General features: G+C 36.6%; 1 protein-coding gene across 8 annotated transcripts in view; it reads left to right on the top strand.

The window, feature by feature from the left end:
• Positions 1 to 19,572, top strand: part of Atxn3 (ataxin 3) — a 40,644-nt gene extending 21,072 nt beyond the window's left edge. For 6 of the 8 annotated variants that reach the window (XM_040275281.2, XM_078050731.1, XM_005339138.5 and 3 more), the window contains 5 exons: positions 78 to 210; positions 866 to 1,032; positions 2,251 to 2,347; positions 9,817 to 9,938; positions 15,041 to 19,572. In XM_040275281.2, the coding sequence (XP_040131215.2) occupies positions 78 to 210; positions 866 to 1,032; positions 2,251 to 2,347; positions 9,817 to 9,938; positions 15,041 to 15,135 (614 nt within the window). In that variant the 3' untranslated portion in view covers positions 15,136 to 19,572. Of the gene's footprint in view, positions 1 to 77; positions 211 to 865; positions 1,033 to 2,250; positions 2,348 to 3,206; positions 3,261 to 9,816; positions 9,939 to 15,040 lie in introns of those variants that run through there. The other 2 variants (XM_040275282.2, XM_078050732.1) reach the window with 2 other exon arrangements.

Here is a 19,572-nt window from a genome sequence, read left to right as displayed (position 1 = left end):
GCTGCCTCTCTGTTATCATTTAAAGTCAGTTCTGAATCTCTTTCTAGTTGTTTTAGTTTATTTTTGCCTTTTTTTAGGTTATTCTATATTTGTTGTTAAGGGTGATCTACCAGATTGTGAAGCTGACCAGCTTCTGCAGATGATAAGGGTCCAACAAATGCACCGACCAAAACTTATTGGAGAAGAATTAGCACAACTAAAAGAACAAAGGTAAAAATTAGCTTATAGTATAGAAGATATAATAGTATTTCATTACAAGAATTAAACTTCCATGCTTGCATTTAATGTGTGGTGTTTTACAGGGTCTCTTTTTTAGGCTTTTCATTTTACTTTTAAATTTTGATTGATGGATTGATTGTGCTGGGGATTGAACCAGTTTCCAAGCATGTGTCCTACCACTGAGCTACACCCCTAGCCCTCATGTTTTCTTTATAAGAGACAGAGTCTCATTGTGTTGTCCAGGTTGGCCTCAAATTTGCCATCCTCCTGCCTCAACCTCCTGGGTAGCTGGGACTGTAGGTATGTGGCATTGCACCTGGCTAGGATTTAGTCTAGTTTTGTTTTGTTTTGTTTTTGTGGTGCTGGAGATTGAACGCAGGGTCCTGTACATGCAAGGCAAATGCTCTACCAACTGAGCTATATCGCAGTCCTATTTTAGCAAAGTTTATTGAATCAGTTTGAACGAATTCTTTGAATTACTTAAGTGTATTAACTTAGGTGCACATTACAATACCATCTTCATTATTAGAGCTTATCTGACAGAAAACTTATTTGTACTTAAAATCTTCAATTTGCAAATGCCTTTGTATTATGTCTAAAGTTAAAGACTAGGGCAGCAGTTATTATGATTGCTTTTGTTCTTCAGAGTCCTTAGAACAGACCTGGAACGGGTTTTAGAAGCAAATGATGGATCAGGAATGTTAGATGAAGATGAGGAGGATTTGCAGAGGGCTCTGGCACTAAGTCGCCAGGAAATTGACATGGAAGATGAAGAAGCAGATCTCCGCAGGGCTATTCAGCTCAGTATGCAAGGTATAAATATTGTAATGTGTACCTTATTTTTGAAAAATTGATTCAGATTATTCTTAGTTTTCCTGGAAATTAGTGTATTGTTACTATACGTTCTTAAACAGTTACTGCAGAAGCTATGCACAGTCAGCTTTTCGTTTAGATTTCTTATAACATATATCACTTTTACAACTTATATTAGAACTGTTATTAGTTACATTTAGGAAATGTAATTATATTTTAATTTATTTTTTATTTTATTTGATTATTAAACTGTACTAAAAAACAGTAAATTTAGGGTAATCTTTGTAGGCGTCAGATGACCCTTATCCAAACCAGTTCCTTCAGAAATGTATGCATTGGATGTGACAGAAGGACTGGACAGAGAATATAAATTGATTTGACAAAAATTTAACACTTATTGACTATGCAACTTTAAGCTTAATTGTGCTTAATTGTGCTCAACAAAGAGCAAATATCTATTCCCTCAGGAATGTAGGCATAGAAAAATGCTGACATAGCTTAAAGTGTTTAACTTAAGTGTGAAGTGGTTTATTTTTGTAGTTTTGTTTTAATTTCACTCATACAAATTGGTTTCTACTCTCTAATGAAATCACTCATCAACTGAATTTCTTAGTAGTCTAACTATACTTGCGATTCCATGTATACAAAATTGTTTCTATCCTGACCATCTCATGCCTCCCAACATACCACTGAATACTCCATTTGGTGTACAGTACCAGTTTTTACTAGTCAAGCCCTGTTGGCTTAGCCTAGTAATCTGAGTTGTATTTATATAATTCATTTCTCTTACCAGTTTACAGGTTGATAAAATCTCTGTTGTAATACCAGATATTGTGGTAGAGGAGTATCGAGAATGGATTTGTCTTAGGATCATTTGCCTAATGATCTACACCTTCAAGACATGGGTTTGAGGAACACTCTGTCTTGAAGGTGTGGGTTCATTTTTAATAAATTAAAGAGAGCATACACGTGTGATGTTAGTGACTTCTCATACCAGGTTGCTTTTTGGACTTTATTCTCAGAACTGTTGCATTGCATGTGGGTGTCAGCTTTGAATGTGATAGACGTAAATTAGATTTGGTGTGCCTTAGTCCATGAGACTTTCACAGCCCTTCTGATACTTTCAAAATCTTAAAAGCTTGTTCAGATAAGAATAAACATCATCTCTTGAATTGTTGAATAAAACAATTGCTTTTTGCTCTTTTATTTTGTTTTTAGGTAGTTCCAGAAATATATCTCAAGATATTCCCCAGACATCAGGTACAAATCTTACTTCAGAAGAGCTGCGGAAAAGAAGAGAAGCCTACTTTGAAAAGTAAAGTAGTTGGTACAAATTAAAGTTGCATATTTAATATTTGCTTTGGCTATTTTGTCTGTTTGTAAATGTCTGGTTACCGCCTGAAGTTTGTGTATATTTAAATGTACTTAAAAATTTTTACAGCAAATAAAATACAAAATGAATGTAGTTTTAGGGAAAAACTTTGCCACAATACAGGATAAATTTTAAATGAAATAAAGTGAAAGAAACATTGTAAAACTTTTGTTAATCAAAGGAAAATAGAATTAGGCAAGGGAAGAACAATGCCTGTTGATCCTGTGTGTGCAGAATTCTTCACTAGTTAATAAGAAAAACAGCACTGGAGGCAGGGAGCGCACTTCCAGATAGAGGTGGTGATTCATGGTCCTGCTCACTGCCACTTTAGATGGGGCCTGCAGGCCTGTCAGCCTCAGAGACATGGAAGCAAACAGCAAATCTCAATCTTCAGTGCCTAAAACCTTATTTTGTGCATAGCTTTATAAAGTGCTCGCAAAAGAAAATTTCACCCTATAAAAATATCTTCCTTCTCAATAATTATCATTTTCAATTCTTCTCTTTTTCCTTTTTTAAAGGAGAAATAAAATATGTCTTAAGGAGTACAAGATCTCTAATAGATATTCAGATCCTCTGATCCAGGTCCAATCCAAAGACCAGTGACTGAATCTGGTCTGTTGGTTACTGTATTTCATCAATTCGAAAGTGCACATATACTATCAACTTTTCTACATCTCTGAAATGAGAAGCATCTTAAAATTATAATTGGCAGTATTTAGTGATAACTAAAATAATGGAGCATTTTGCATCTGATGGTATAATGAAGATAATATTTACTTTTTCTGTTTTCTGTTTTTTTAAGTCACAACTCAGAAGTATATGAAGGAAAGTTCTGATCAGCTGACATCCTGTTAATGTGAGATATTTCTAGTCTTTATTCAGTGATATAGTGCTTTTCACATTTTAAAAAAATTAAAATTTTTTAAAATTAAATTAATTTTTAATTTTCATAAACTTCAGATTTATACATATATGGTGAACCTAGCATAATGAACCCATTTATTCAGATTTAACAAACATTAGCACATGACCAACCTCATTATTTTATGCTCCCAGCTCTCAGTTCTTTTCTATTCTTCTGTCCCCAGGCTTAGAGTATTTTGTCATCATATTATTTAATTTATATTATCTAGTTCATAAATTTAAAATGTCTCTAAAAAATATGTAGCTAAATGCTGTTGTCACAAAATAATCATCACATAATTAATAATTCTAAATCATCAAATATCTAGTGTTAAAAATAACCTAAAATTACTTAAGTGGATGAAACTAATATTCTAGAAAATTTATTTTAAGAAATTCCAAAATTAAAAGAAAGTATATTTCCACCGTCTTTCAATAACCAATATCAGTATTTGGGCACATTGTTTTCTGGTCACATAAAGACATACATACTATATGTTAAAACATTTTCCCATGACAGTAATATTCTTTATATACTAGAGTGCATGATGTTTCATAAAGTGAATGAGTATATCATAATTTATTTATTAACCTTTTGGTTTTTACTGTTAAGACTTTGGGTGTAATGAACAATCCTTGTTCTGACTCTGCTTCTTTCTCATCCTTTCCTCTAATTATTCTGAGGATGTCAGATACTGGATTAGTGTATGAGATCATTTTTAAGGTTAAGTCCTCAGTACAGATTTCTAAATAAAGTGTTTTTCAGAATAGTTCTCAAATGATATTTCTACCATGTTTATTTCAGACCTTTTTTCTTTTGTCCAGAATCAGATGATGCAAATAGCTATACTTTTTTTTTTGGTACCAGGGATTGAATCCAGGGCACTTAACCACTGAGCTACTTCTCTAGACCTTCTAATTAAAATAATAATAATAATAATAATAATTTTTAAAATGAAAGTTCGTGTGTGTGTGTGTGTGTGTGTGTGTGTATATTTTTTTTTTAGATGTTGATGAACCTTAACTTTATATGTGGTACTGAGAATTGAACCCAGTGCCTCAACACAGGCTAGGCAAGCGCTCTACCACTGAGATATGACCCCAGCGCCTAAGACCTGTTTATTTTCTATTTAGTCACAGGGGCTTATAGAGTTGCTCAGGGCCTCGCTAAGTTGCTGAGGTGGCTTTGAACTGATTTTCCTCTTGCCTCAGCCTCCCAAGCTGCTGGGATTACAGGCAAGCAACACCTCACCTAGTTCTTTGTAGACATACCTTATAGAAAAGCTACAAAACTCACAGTACACCTAAGAAAACGAAAACATTTCAAGTATAAAAATAAACCCATCTTTTATTTACATTTCACTTTTTTTTAAGACTTTTTTTGGATTAAAAATGTGAAACTATCCATCAATTTTCCTTTTAATAGTAGTGAAGATAACTTAGTAATGGCTAATTATAACAAGCAAAATTCAAAAGTAATAACTAGGTTTGTTTTTTTTTTGTGTGTGTGTGTGTGTTTTTTTTAAGTAAAATGGACATTTTGGTCAACCTTGCACCCTTTTTAAAACGTTCAGGTATTGGTGTGCCTCCTTCTAATTGGAAGATAGTACATTGAGGATTAAAGATGATTGTCAGCTTTAGCCTTTGTCCTCTGCCTCCTGGTTTTACTTTGAAAATACTAGTGAGAACTGTAAATGTTAGAGAATATTTTCACATAGTCACATGTTGCTGAGTTTAAGAGTTGAACTTTTTGATGTTTGTTTTTAACATTGGCTAGCATTCAGAACTGAGAAACTAATATTTGCCTTTCACTAAAATTCCTGATTACTTATCCTGGATGGGTTCTTATCTGTCTAGCTCAGGGCACTTGCTCAAAGCTCATCAAGCTAACTGTTCTCTTTCAATCTCCCTAAACTGATACTGGTGCTAACTTGTTATTCATAAAGTTTTATAGGGTTCCCCACTTCCGGTTATATATTTGAAACTTCATAATTAGTATAGTAACCACAGTACTTGTGCATAAAGCATACCATAAGATTTCTTTCTTATGTAAAAAATACCGTTAAAAATCTACCTACTACAAATTTGTAGTTTAAGATTTGCGAAATAATATTTTCATAGCCTGGACATTTTTTCCAGCAGTAATTTCTAAATTACTTGTCGAAAAAACCCCAAGCAAAATTCTACTATATCAGCCATGTCACTATAAAATCTGCTTTAACTTGTGTGTTATGAGGATCAGATTAAGCAGTGGGTATAAACTGTTTTGTAAACTGTATTTTATTACTAATGTGTTCTCCAGGTATAGTTTGCAACAATGCAGATTTTTTTCTGTTGCCTAAAGGCAGTTTCCCTACAAGGAAGGACACAAATATTATTTCCATGGTCATAGTTTGCAGTGACATTTTTTCTTCCCCTCAGTTGACAGAGCCAGCTGAGGTTTTGTTTTGGAAAAAACAAATGAATTGGTTTTGGATTGAGGGCATGGACAAGAGGGGGTGCAGTAGATCTCCCCCGGGGTGGAGCTGAGAACCAGGACTGAGCCTTAGGTGGGTGGGTCTCTTGTTCCCTGTATTCCTCTGTGTAGGTGTCTCCTTCTAGGCTCCACCATAGCTACAGGAGAGGGAAGGCTGGGAAGGGACTTGGGGAGGCTGGGAAGAGACTTGAGAAGGCAGAGGACTTCGTCACTAGCTTCTCATTGTAGGTCTCAGTCTTTTCCCCACCCATGGCTTTGGTGTAGCTGAAGGACCTGGACCCCCTAACAGAGGTGGAGCTGGACTGAAAGACACTCAGCCCCATCATAACGAGACTCACGTTCTGCATCCAGGACCAGTATCACATTCATAAGCTCCTGTACTCACACAGTTGTCATGTCATGTCTTGCTTGGCCTGCCATAGGGTAGCCCCAGCTAGCTGGCTTGGCCTTGGCACCCTTACTGTCCATCTCCCTACCTTGTTGTCCAGCACCAGCAGGGGCAGCCTCCAGGTATATCCTCTGACATTTGAAGGCCTCACTTTTTGCCCAGAGGTGGCTGATGTTGAAGTTCATCTCAGAGATCAGCAAGCTGTTTCATTGTGGCCTTGTTCTGAGTGAGGACCTTGCGATGGTGCTGTCCATGTCCAGGGAGTGCTGGGCTTCATGGACAGCACCACAGAGCTGCATTTTCCGATCTTCTTTTCATATGGCTGCCTGTGGAAGTTGATCTCATCAGTCAGCCCTTCCAGATGAGACTCGAGCTGTATCTTGTTCTTAGAATCCTCATCCCCATCCTTCCTGATGAGGACACTGATTCTCCATCTCTGCATGCTTATTGATCTTATTCTCATACGTATTCTTGAAGTCCTCCACCTTCTCTGCGTACCACCGAGCTCTGCCTCCAGCTTCAACTTCTCCAGGCCCATTGACTCTAGCTGCTATTGAAGATTGTCAGTGTGGCTCTTAAACATGTTTTCCATGTCACTCTGAGCTATCTTCTGCTGCTGCAGGAGGCTTCACATGGTCTCCAGCATTTTCTGCTCCAGGAACCATACATTATCAATGAAAGCAGCAAATTTGTTGGGAGTTTTGATATATTTCTCTTCCTGAATATGCATGGCCTGGATGTTGGGATCCATCTCCAGTTCAAGAGGCCTCAGCACTCTGTGGTCCACTGTGATGTTTGTGATGCCCCCCCATATCACCAACCTTGCCATGGCCACTGGCTAGACCTCTGCCAGCACACAGTCAGCCCCAGAAGCTGCTCCTGCTGCCCACCCAGGAGAAGCTGGAAGAGTTGATATGCATACCAGGTACACTCATGTATGTGTAAGTGGCTACTGGAGGCCCTGGAGCCATAGGTGGACACTGAGTAGGACTTTTGGGTCACCCTGATGGACATGGTGGAGGCTGGAGTAAAGGCATACAGGCTAAAGATGAGATTTGTGAATCTGAGCAGCTCTTTCAGATAGTCTGCGGTGGCTTTTCTGAGCCATCACTTCAGTGGCATGGCATAATTTGACAGGGTTCAATTTAAGAAGCAGAAACTATTAGGGGTGTTTAAATAGAGTAGTATTCAATGCAGAAATTAGTGGCGTAAAGTCTTAGGAAAAGTGGGAGGGTGGTATTCTAGGCCTCCAGAATACCACAGTCCACCTCTGGCAATATTTGCAACTCCTACCCTGTTGGGACGATGGCAAATCAGGATTTTTGTCGGAGGAGAATACCAGGGTTTGAACTCAGGGGCACTTGACCACTGAGCTACATCCCTAGCCCTATTTTGTATTTTATTAGAGACAGGGTCTCACTGAGTTGCTTAGTACCTCGCTAAATTGCTGAGGCTGGCTTTGAACCCATGCTCCTCCTGCCTTGGCCTCCTGAGCTACTGGGATTACAGGCGTGCACCACCGTGCCTGGCCCAATTCAGGATATTGAGTTTAAGAACACAGTGTTACAGCTGTGATCCCAGGGTCAGGAAGCCACTGCTGCACCTACCTGGACCTGGGAGCATGAACTCTGGCCTCCACAGTGACAGCCATGTAACAGGATTCAGGGACTGTATCTCCATAACTTTGCTTACCAGCAGAGAGCAGCCAAGGTAGCAGGAAGATGGCTGTACCTCATTTCTGCCTTTATAATCTCATACGAAGGCTTAATTTGTAACCAGGATCCTATCTGTAAAGGAGTGTTGGTCTTGCGGGTTTTAGCTTGGTGGCCTCTGTAATACTAAAGGCACATTAGAATGCACAGTGGAAATGGATGCTGAGTGCTGTTTGAACATGTTCCATCTCCGTGTCTTCGAGGCTGAAAGGTGTCAAGATTGTTTCAAAGTTGGCAGTTGTTTTTCTTCTCATTTTTTATCAATTAAAAGTAGAATAACTCCATAAATATGTGCAATTATTAATGTCATTAATATTAATTTAAAAATAAGAAGTAGGATAAAGGTTATCCCTCTGAAGTTGCTGTCTGTCCTATCACTCTCTTGCATTCCGACATTTATTCTTGAGTAGAAGAGAGAAGGCGTGGAAGTTATCTGATGTGCCAGAAATTCCCGAGAAGTCTGTCTGTCTCATGTCTTGGCTCAGAACCAGGACATGCTAGTGGAGCATGCTGCCCACGCATGCACCATTAGCTATGAACATCGGCAGGTCATACACCTGTGCTGCATCAGCATTCTATCTCAGGCCATCAGGAAGAAATCGAGTTACCACTGGTGGAATTTCCTTTGTTGCTCACATTTAAAATTCAAGATTGAGAGGCACACCAGGGGAAAAAATATGCCATTCTATTAATAGTGTTGCTGATAGTTTTAAAATTCTGTTTCCTTTTTAAATATGACTTCAGATTCTCAGCCATTTATAAAATATGTTTTTTTAGTATTCTGTGTATGTGTTTTTACATATGAAATAATTTCAGACATACATAAAAGCAGAAATAGTACACAGGGCTCCTTATCCCGTCAGTTCACTGCACCCAGATTTTCCAGCTGTTGACCTTTCTGAACCATTTGGGAAAAACTTGCATCATTTCTCATTGTGTCTCAATGCTTCAGTGTGTATTTTCTAAATACAAGGAAACACTCCTACTACCTATTGCCTGTTTGTTGGAGATAGGATCTCACAGTGTTGCCCAGGCTGGTCTCAAACTGCTGGCCTCAAGGGATCCTCCTTCCTGCCTCAGCTTCCCAAATACCTGGGACTGAGGTGTGTGCCACTCCACCCAGTATCAGTCCTATAACTGGCATGTTTCCATGTTAAAAAATATGGATTTTATGACATTGTTTTTACTTTAAAAATACAGAAGAACTTATTGCAATACAGTCTACTACTGAAAGCTTGATAATATATGTTTTATAGTTGTTTTCGTGTCTTTAATTCATCAAGTACCTGATAAATGTTTACTATGTGACAGACACAGTGTTAGGCACTAGAGAAATAGATAAACAGGACTAGGTTTGTATTCTTGCTAGTTTATTCCCCAAGAAAGAAACTAAAGAGAAGAATATCAGATGGTAGTAAGTTTATACTGAGGATTAAAATGAAGTAATGAAAATAAACAAAATGAAGTAATGAGATAGAACACCAGGTGGCTACTTCAGGTGGGTGTTTAAAGGCATCTTTGGAGATGTTTAAACTCAGAAAGACCTGAAGGATAAGAAGGGAAAAGATCATGTTAATTTACATGCTATTTCGAGGTGATTTCTCAGAGTCCCTTTTCAGTGACTTCAAACAATATTAAGGATCTGTAAACCAATACTCATTTGCATAAGAATAACTACCAGTGAATCTTGTATGATAAGTTATTTTGTGGTAGAAGTACCTATCTCTTAATTGGTCTGATAAGTTCAAATTTTATATCTAGGTTTCCTAGTATGAATACTTAATTATCAGGCCAGTTTTCTTGCTGCATTTTGTGATGTTCATGACAGTGATTATTTTTTGATTTATGGAACAGTTTTTCATGTGAAAGATTTTCTCCTGTTTATTTGGTTTTAGATCATTATTTAATACACATTCACTTTCAAATGTTTCAGGCAACAGCAGCAACAACAGCAGAAGCAGCAGCAGCAGCAGCAGCAAGTAGATCCACCAGGACAGGTCTCACATCCATGTGAAAGGCCAACCACAAGTTCAGGAGCACGTGGGAGTGATCGAGGTTTGGATCTCTGATTAGTAGTCATCACATTTGTTACTTGCATGCTCTATTTGATACACAAACTCCATGTGATTTTGTTAATAACTTCATTTATTTTTATGTGGTCCTGAGGTTCAAACTCAGTGCCTCACACGTGCTAGGCAAGTCCTCTACCACTGAGCCACAACCCCAGCCCTCCATGTGATTTTTGCTTCATATGTTCTCTTTCCTCTTTAGTCCTGTTAAAACTGTTAATTGAATTTGTACTCTAAATTTCCCTGGTCTATAGAGTAGGCAGACTAAAGTACTCAAAGAATATTTGGTTTTAAAATTATAAACATAGTACATGCAACTTCACAGTAATTAGTATATTCTCCAAAAACTCCTCAGAGATAGTGAATATTAATAGATGGAAAATAAATATAGTTTATTACCTAGAAAACTAAAAAACATTTGAGTGTAATCCAAAGATCAGCAGGCTTAATAGTTCTTAAACATTGGTCAAATATTGGTAGTAGAAGTTGAATGAAAAGGAAGCTGTATCTGACAAAGGATTTGTAAGGTGAACCTGCAGAGAACTCTCAAAACTATACAGTAAGAAAGTAACTCAAATAAATAGATGAAGAATTTGAAAACACAATTCACCAAATAACACAGTGATAAGCAGAAATGGTCAGTATCACTAGTCACTAGAGAAAGGCACAATAAAACCACAGTGACGGGCCAGGGTTGTGGCTCAGTGGTAGAGTGCTTACCTAGCATGCATGAGGCACTGGCTTCGATCCCTGGCGCCACATAAAAGTAAACAAATGAAATAAAGGTATTGTGTCCATCTACAACTAAAATATATTTAAAAAAAAAACAAAACAAAACAGTGATGGGGCTGGGGTTGTGACTCAGTGGTAGAGGACTCACCTAGCACATGTCGGGCACTGGCTTTGATCCTCAGCACCACATAAAAATAAGTAAATAAAATAAAGGTATTGTGTCCATCTACAACTAAAAAGTATTAAAAAAAAAATCACAGCCAGCTGTGTGGTGGTGCATGTGTATAATCTCAGTGGCTTGGCAGGCTGAGGCAGGAGGATCATGAGTTCAAAGCCAGCCTCAGCAAAAGTGAGGCACTAAGCAACTCAGTGAGACCCTGTCTCTAAATAAAATACAAAATAAGGCTGGGGATGTGGCTCATTGGCCGTATATGCCTGAGTTCAATCCCCAGTACCAAAAACAAAACAGAACAGAACAAAAAAACCCCACAATGAGATACTGTGACATAACTGTAAGAATGGTTTGTGCCTGAGGTTGAGGCTCAGTGGTAGAATGCTTGCCTAGCATGTGTGAGGCACTGGGTTTGATCCTTAGCACCATATAAAAAATAAATAAAATAAAGGTTTGTGTCCATCTACAACTAAAAAAAATTTTTAAAAAAGTATGGAAAGGGGCTGGGGATGTGGCTCAAGCGGTAGCGCGCTCGCCTGGCATGCGTGCGGCCCGGGTTCGATCCTCAGCACCACATACCAACAAAGATGTTGTGTCTGCCGAGAACTAAAAAATAAATATTAAAAATTCTCTCTCTCTCTTCTCACTCTCTCTCTCCTCTCTCACTCTCTTTAAAAAAAAAGTATGGAAAGAATGACTTTATGAACAAATAAAGCAAATGATATTAAATACTGGCAAGGCTCAGAGCAACTGGGACTATTAGTGGGAATGTAAAATGTTTTCCATGCTTTGGAAAACAGTGTGGCATTTTTTATATACTTAAATGGTATACTTAACCATGTGACCCAGGAGTCTTAACACCTAGCTATGTAATTAAAAGAGAGAAAACTTACACAAAAACTTACAAATGGTTGTATATAGCAGCTGGATTCATTGTGGCCCTAAATTGGAAGCTGCCTACAGGTGGCCTTCATGTGGAGACTGGGTGCTCACACAGATGTATCCAAACAACTGAAGACTAAAAGGAATGAACTTGTGCTTTTTCTCATTCCTCCTGCTGTGTGAAGTGAAGAACCTGGATACTTGTGTAAAACAAACAGGAACTTCAAAAGCAGAGAAGAGACAGTTGGTTAGGGACCTCAGGATCAGAGAGTAACATGGTCATGAATGGTCTGGATTTTCTGTTTTGCCTCAGATATGCTGAACTTGGTGCAGAGAAGCCGTAGGCACAGACCAAGAGAAAAGCCCCCCAGAAGCTGCTATCTATAGCCAAAAGTGACTGCTAACCAGACAGAACAATAGAAATTACCTCTTCGGACAGGCGTGGTGGTGCATACCTGTAATGCCAGTGATTTGGGAGGCTGAAGCTGGATGATCAGAAGTTCAAAGCCAGCCTCAGCAAGTTAGCAAGGCCCTGAGCTGTCTCAAAATTTTAAGAAAAGGGCTGGGTATGTGGCTCAGCGTTTAAGTGCTCCTAGGTTCAATTCCCAGTAGCAGAAAAGAAGAGAAGAGATTACCTATTCTGAGCAACACAGAGAAAACAGACTGGAAAAAATGGACAGAGCATTAGAGATCTGTGGCACACTAACAAAAGACCTAACATTAGTATCATGGGAGAGAAAGAGGGTGAAGATGAAAAAGTTTCTGTAGAAATGATGGTTGAAAATTTCCAAAATTTGACAAAGACAGAACACTAGAAATTGAAGAAGCTGAATGAACTTTACATAAGATAAACCCCCCAAATTTATACCACGAGTGTCATGAGAAATCATGGAGGCCAGAAAGAAGTAGACAACATTCTTCCAAGTACTGAAAGAAAAACTATACATAAATTCTATAGCCAGTGAAATATCCTTCAGAAATAAAGGGGAAGTGAAGATATTTTTGCCTCCAGTAAACCGTCAAGTTCAGAAAATAAGTAATAAAGAAATATCAGGAAGGAAAAATAGAGAATGGCAGACACAATAGACTTTCTCCTCCTCTTATATTTTCTAAATTATGCTTAACGATTGATATAAGAATTATAATAATTGATTTGGTTTTCAGTGATATAAAGAAAATATTTGGGGGCTGGGATTGTGGCTCAGTGGTAGAGCAAGAGCACTCGCCTAGCGTGTGAAAGACCCTGGGTTCGATCCTCAACACCACATAAAAATAAATAAACAAAATAAAGATATTGTGTCCATGTATAACTAAAAAAATATTTAAAAGAAAATGTTTGAAGGCAATTATATGTTACAAATGAGAGAGGGTCAAGGGATAGAAAGAGAAGGGAGCTTTCTACATTTACTTTTAACTGGCCCAGCCAACTTTGGAATATAATTTGACCATTTTTTAAAACACTGAATATACACTGACCATATGACCCAGCATTTACATTCCTGGGCATTAATTCAGAAATGGAAATTTATGACCAAACAAAAACCTGCACACAAATGTTCATTGCAACTTTGACCTAATAATAACTGGAAATAACCAACATGTCCTACATGGGTGAATGGCTAAGCATAGTGTATCTATACCATGGAATATAATCCCAAAGTCAAAAAGAAACCAACTGCATCGACTTAAAGGGATCTCTCAGGAGCATTGTGCTGAGTGTGGGAAAAAAAATCTACAAAGGTCTCCAACTGTATGATTCCATTTGCACAACATTCCAAAAAGCACAAATATATGGATATAGAGAACGAATTAGAGGTTGCCAACAATTAGGGAGAGGGTAGAAAAGGGATAAGGGTGACCATAAAGCATTGGCAGGAAGGAGTTCTTTGTGGTACTGGAGTGGTTCCATGTCTTTTGGTCATTTTGTTTTGCAGTACTGAGGATCAAACTCGGCCTTATGCATGCTAGGCAAGTGTGTTCTTCCATGGGCTACCCTGGGCCCCCCAAGTCTGTTTTCCTGATTATGCTGGTGATGGTTAATGCATTCATATGTGGAATGTAATGTCGTGTAGAACTACACACAGTGCACTAATGTCAATATCTGGATTGGGTTTTTTTTTTTTTTTTTGGTACTGAAATTGAACCAAGGGGATGTGAGCCACATCCCAGCCTGTTATAATTTTTTTTTTTTTTAATTTTGAAACAGGTTCTAACTAAGTTGCTGAGGCTGACCTTGAAGTTATGATCCTCCTGTCTTAGCCTCCCTATCCCCTAGGATTACAGGCATGCACCACCATGTCTGGCTGAGCTTTAGTTCTATAAAATGTAACTTGGGTGAAGTTGGGCTGAAGGTTACATAACTATGTAATTTTGCAACTTTCTGTGAATTGACAATTATTTCAAAATCAAAAATTTCCAGAAGGTATGAATTGTTGATACACAGAATAAATCTTAAATGCATTATGCTCAGTAAATATAGCCATATTCAAAAGGCCAAATATTTACTGTATACTTCTATTCATATGACTTGGAGGAAGTGACAAGGTTAAACAACAAAGAACATATCAGTGGTTGCCTGGGATTAGGGATTGGGGATTGACCACAAAGAGGGATCACTAAGGAATTTTTGGAGGCAGTGAAACAGGTGTGTATCTTGATTGGTAGTGTTAATTAAACAGCTCCATGCATCTATCAGAGATTTAAAACTGCAGGACTGGTGGTGCACACCTGTAATCCCAGCAACTTGGGAGGCTGAGACAAGAGGATTGCAAGTTTGAGGTCTGCCTCAGCAATTTAGCAAAACTGTGTTCAAAATAAAAATTATTTTAAAAGGCAAGGACTAGAGGTATAGCACTTGTGGGTTAAATCCCCAGTGCTGCAACTAATGAACCAGCTGTGTGTACTGGTATCTTAGGTGCAAGTAAGTCAAAATATCTGTGTTCTGCTTGGTTAACAAATGTATATTTGTAGCCCTTTCATGTGATAGAATTCAAGTTGTTGTTTATAAAAAAAAAAAAAATAGGAGAAAACTGCCTTCCTCAATAGAAATCTAGAATAGCAATGTTTATGGATATCACAAATAAGGAATTCAATTCTTTAAAAAAAAAAAAATCCCCAGTGCTACCAAGAAAAAAAAATTGTAAAACTAAGTAAGTGTGAATTTTACTTTATATGAATTAAAAAGACAAAAAAAAAGAGAAACTAGGGTTTAAACAGAAGTTCATTCCCTAAGAGTTCATCTTTTGATGACCAAGAATTTTCTAGAAATTTTTAAGAAATGTGTGTGTTTTATTTTCCCACAGGTGATTCCATGAGTGAAGAAGACATGCTTCAGGCAGCTGTGACCATGTCCTTAGAAACTGTTAAAAATAATATGAAAACAGAAGGAAAAAAATAATACCTTTAAAAAAAATCATCTAGATATTCACACTTTCCAACCTTGTCCTGTGTGGTTACAGCATAGGGTCCATCTTGGTAATGTGTTAAAGAGCAATGTTCATCAGAGGAAATAAGACCTTTAGGTGGTTTGCAAACACAATGAGGAGAAAGTGAAAAAATGCATCAATTGAAGCACTAAATAATGATCCTCCAAAGACTAGCCCAAAAGCTAGTCAGCAATTAAAAAATTTAAAATGGTTTTCTAAATGTTTCTTTTTCTCTTTGTGTGTGCAATATCTAACATGTCTAAAATTAGTATATTTTTCTTGACTCTTTTTATAGACCAAACTAACTTGTTCTTGCCACTGAACTTGTTCCACGTGATTTTGTTCTCCTTTTCTCTGTTGGGTTGTAAGTAATTTGGCTGTCTTTCATCATCTGATAATTGCTTTTATTTCTCATGAACCAAATTAACCTTTCAGGAAAATGTGTGTCTGCCTCAATGACGGTATTAGTTCTGGAAGGATAAACCTTTCTCTCACACCTAATTGTATTGCGCAGTGGATGTTTTCTCCGGTTATTTTCTTGGTTCACAATTTTTCTGCTAGCTAGATTTTATTATTTTTCTACAACTCTTTTGAAAGATGGTTATCTTTTTCTGAGTTTTTTAAGCTCTCTACGATGGGATCATTATTTTATGACTTTGGTGCATTCCTAAATTCTGAAATCGGCTCTACACAGTATTTGAGAATAAATGAACATTAAAAAAAAAAATGTGTGAGCACATGCTTTCTCAGATGCTTTATGAATGTCTTTTCAATTATGGCAGAACTTTTACAGCTTTGTTGTAATCACTTTCTCCTGCGCCTTATTTCCTTTTTCTCCAGTTGGGAAATGTCGAAAGCATAGTGTGCAGGCACATTTCCCTGTGTTACGAGGCTTAACATATGTACCCACTATGAATGTATGATAGAGAAAAATCTGGCCTTCAATTTTAGTAATAGTTTATTTTAATTTTTCTTTTGTGATGGAGCTCTATGTTGTATTTACAATTGAATCATGGAATGTAGATGTCTGCTTCACATTTTTTAGGTAGGTAAGCTTGCCAGAGATGGTAATATGGAACATGAAATAGTTTACTAATGAAAATATATTTAAATTTATACTGTGATTTGACATTGCATCATGTTTAAATAGCTTTAGGGTTACTGAAGTCACAGTACTTAATGAGTCTGTAAATAAGAAAGTTCTTAGTTTTGATAAACATTGGGATGCACAGAGAGTTTCTTGCTGGATCAATATAGTGGTGTGATTTTGGTGCAGTGGTGCAAACCTGTTATTCTAGCAACTTGGGAGACTGAGGCAGGAGAATCACAAGTTGAGACCAGTCTTGGTAATTTAGCAAGATCCTGCCTCAGAATAAAAAAATAAAAAGGCTGAGGATGTGGTTCAGTGGTAGAGTGCCCCTGGGGTCAATCCCCAGTGCCCCAAAACAAAAAGAAAACTTTACCATGTCTCTCTTAATGGGTGTCTGTCATCTGCTCCCCACCCCTTTTTGAAGCCCTTTTGAATGTTGAATTATTCATAAGCTAAACTTCAAGAAGAAATTTCAGCTGATAACTTAGAAAAGTAAAGTATGGCATGTTGTACCACTGGTTTGTGGCTGCACACATTTTATCAGGGAAAGCTTTTTGAGCTAGGATTATTGCTAACTGAAAAGAGAAGAAAAATATCTTTATTTATGATTATGAAATAGCTTTTTCTTAGGACAGATTTTTTTAAGTCATTTTCTGAAGTTTCCTTTACACAATATTAGACAGTTTTATTTTAAAATCTGAAGTTTTAACTATTGAAAATGTTACAGAATTATAAAACTTCAGAAATGCAAGGGATGTTAGAGTTCAAAGACTCCCTCAAAATGCACAAAGCTAAACATTTTAAGACCAATCATTTATGTAATTATCCCCCAGTGTTCTAGCCATATTTTCCACGGATATTTGGCCTTTACTTTTTCTCTTTGAAAAGTTGCATTAAACTTTTCAGAGTGAATTGATAAACTACTTAAAAGTAAAAAACCAACAAAGTTTTAACTTTATAGAGTTTATTAAGTTTGTGCATTACATGCCTTAAAGCACTTACAAAAGTGTGGCATGTCAACCTTTATTTGTTTATTAGGGACATTTTAAAACAGCAGAGCACACACTGGATGTGTTTGTTTAGTTTCTTGTGAAATTGTCATATTTGGCAGGCAGAGCCAGAATCACCAGTCAATTGCCATCTTATTTGGATTGACCTAAATTCATCTGAATGATTAGATTTATCTTAATTGATGAGCCACTGTGAAAATATGCCAGTGCTTATAACAGTAGCATCAAAAAAAAAAAAATTGTTATGGAACTGCCACTTCCAGTAAACCACCTGCAAAAAAGTTAGGAGCAAGCAAATTCATAGAACTGTCCTGCTAAGAGAGTTATAAAGATTTCCATTCTGTTTTATCAATTGGGAACATCTTAATGTTTAATATTTAAACTATTGGTATCATTTTTCTAATGTATAATTTGTATTACCAAGATTAAATATGTATAGTGGTGATGCTAATATTTTAAGTAAAATTTAAGCAAACTTTGGGAAATAACACTCATATTTTTAGGTATTGTGGATTTACTAAGGGATTATTTGTTTTAAGTATTCAGAGTAGCTAACCTCTGATCCCAAACCATCGATATGCTTTTTATAGTAAATAACATACAAATATTCAGGAATATAAATTGTCTGAAACGGTTGTTGCAGGTGAACTCTAAATTCTAAGATTTTGGCCAAATTATTACAATTCACAGAAGATTTAAGAGGTGCTTTTTTTTTTTAACTTGATTTTCTTAATTGAAGTTTTATTCATGATGCCAAAGTTAATGAAGAAAGCTGAGAACTAGTTGACTTTTATTATAAGCAAAAACTACTAGTAGTTATGATTCATCTAATAGCAAGTTGAATAAAATAAAGTTTATTCCAGTCAGAGCCTAAATCACATTTTCAGTTCTACATGTTTGATAGTATTTTTAAATCACACTAGTGCCAAGAGTTACTAAATTCTTAAAACTGATCATTGGACCTGTGCAAATTCAAATATCAATTCAGTGCATAATCAAAATGTGGTCATTTAAAAATCTTAAGTTGGAAAAATTTTGCTATTTTAAGTTATTAGGAGGATTCCCAGCTAGGGATGTGGCTCGATGGTAGAGTGATTGCCCAAGATGTATGAGGCCCTGGGTTAAATCCTACTATCTTTAAAAAAAAAAAAAAAGTTACTAGGAGGATTTAATAATTAATATTGAGACCGCCTATTAAAAATGCTATCTGTGGAGGTCAGTAAAGCTCAGTGGTAAAGCCCTTTCCTGGAACACTCCAAGCCCTGATGTCACTCCTTTTCCTCTCCCCCCCCCAAAAAAAAACCTCATTTTTATCTTTAATTGGAAAGGCTTCAGGCCAGTATTTTCTAAGTGAATTCTTTGTTGTCTCTGAGTTCTAGCAAGTATAGAGAATGGGATATATGTGACCCTAATTAGGAAAAAAAAATTATCATTTAAGCAGTGTAAATAATTTTTCACTTTTTCCTATTCAAAATAAAACCTTTTCTTCATTCCTAGTTCCTTTATAACCATCTTTTGTTAAAGAAATGAACTGACTTTTGTATTGTTTTTTTTTAAAGTCTTATTAATAATAAAAACTTTTGTTCTATTCTTTCATGAATAAAAAGATGATTGGCATGGTTAGTTTGTTCCTGAATTTTGATTCTTTTAAGAATATTTCTGCTGTTTTTATTTTTTCCAAAATGGTCTGGCATTTTAATTATTAATGCTAGTAATGTAACTTCTAAATTTATGGTAATTGGTATGTTTAATAAGTGTATTGATACATTTTAATACTGGATTCATAGACAAAGTGGGAAGCAGGAAGTATTAGTGAGATGTGTGTGAAAACTCCTGATTTGTTTAGGCATCTTTCAGTTGTCTCTTGCATAGTTTAAAGTTGAATGTTTCCTGGGATATTTTTAATGTTTTTTTTTTGAAAGAAGAAATCATAACATTTAAACGTGATTACCTAATTTCTACAACACTGGACTAATATGAATAAGTTTTTTAAAATTACTGTTCTGTATAAATATTTGGAATTCAAGTATAAAAACATGTGAAACAAAAGACATTGTCTTTTGGCCATCATACAAGTGCACTATGGCAGTGCTGTTTGCTCAGGACCCAGCTCTGCAGCCCCTCTGTGTGTGCCCCTCTCTTGTAGAGTTGTTTGCCGTTACTCCACACACAGGCCTTCCTCTGGTCCTTCCAATCCGGGCTTCCAAAGCACTGTTGAATGCTAAGGATTCTATTGTTGATGTGGATATTCGATGAGTTGTATTTTAAATATCAAAGACTATTAAATAAAGAGAATGTTTGCTTTTTTA

The sequence above is a fragment of the Ictidomys tridecemlineatus genome, chromosome 5, assembly GCF_052094955.1.
Source record: "Ictidomys tridecemlineatus isolate mIctTri1 chromosome 5, mIctTri1.hap1, whole genome shotgun sequence".
Classification (NCBI taxonomy): domain Eukaryota; kingdom Metazoa; phylum Chordata; class Mammalia; order Rodentia; family Sciuridae; genus Ictidomys; species Ictidomys tridecemlineatus.
Note: the sequence above shows the minus strand (reverse complement) of the source record. Positions and strands in the feature narration are given on the sequence as shown.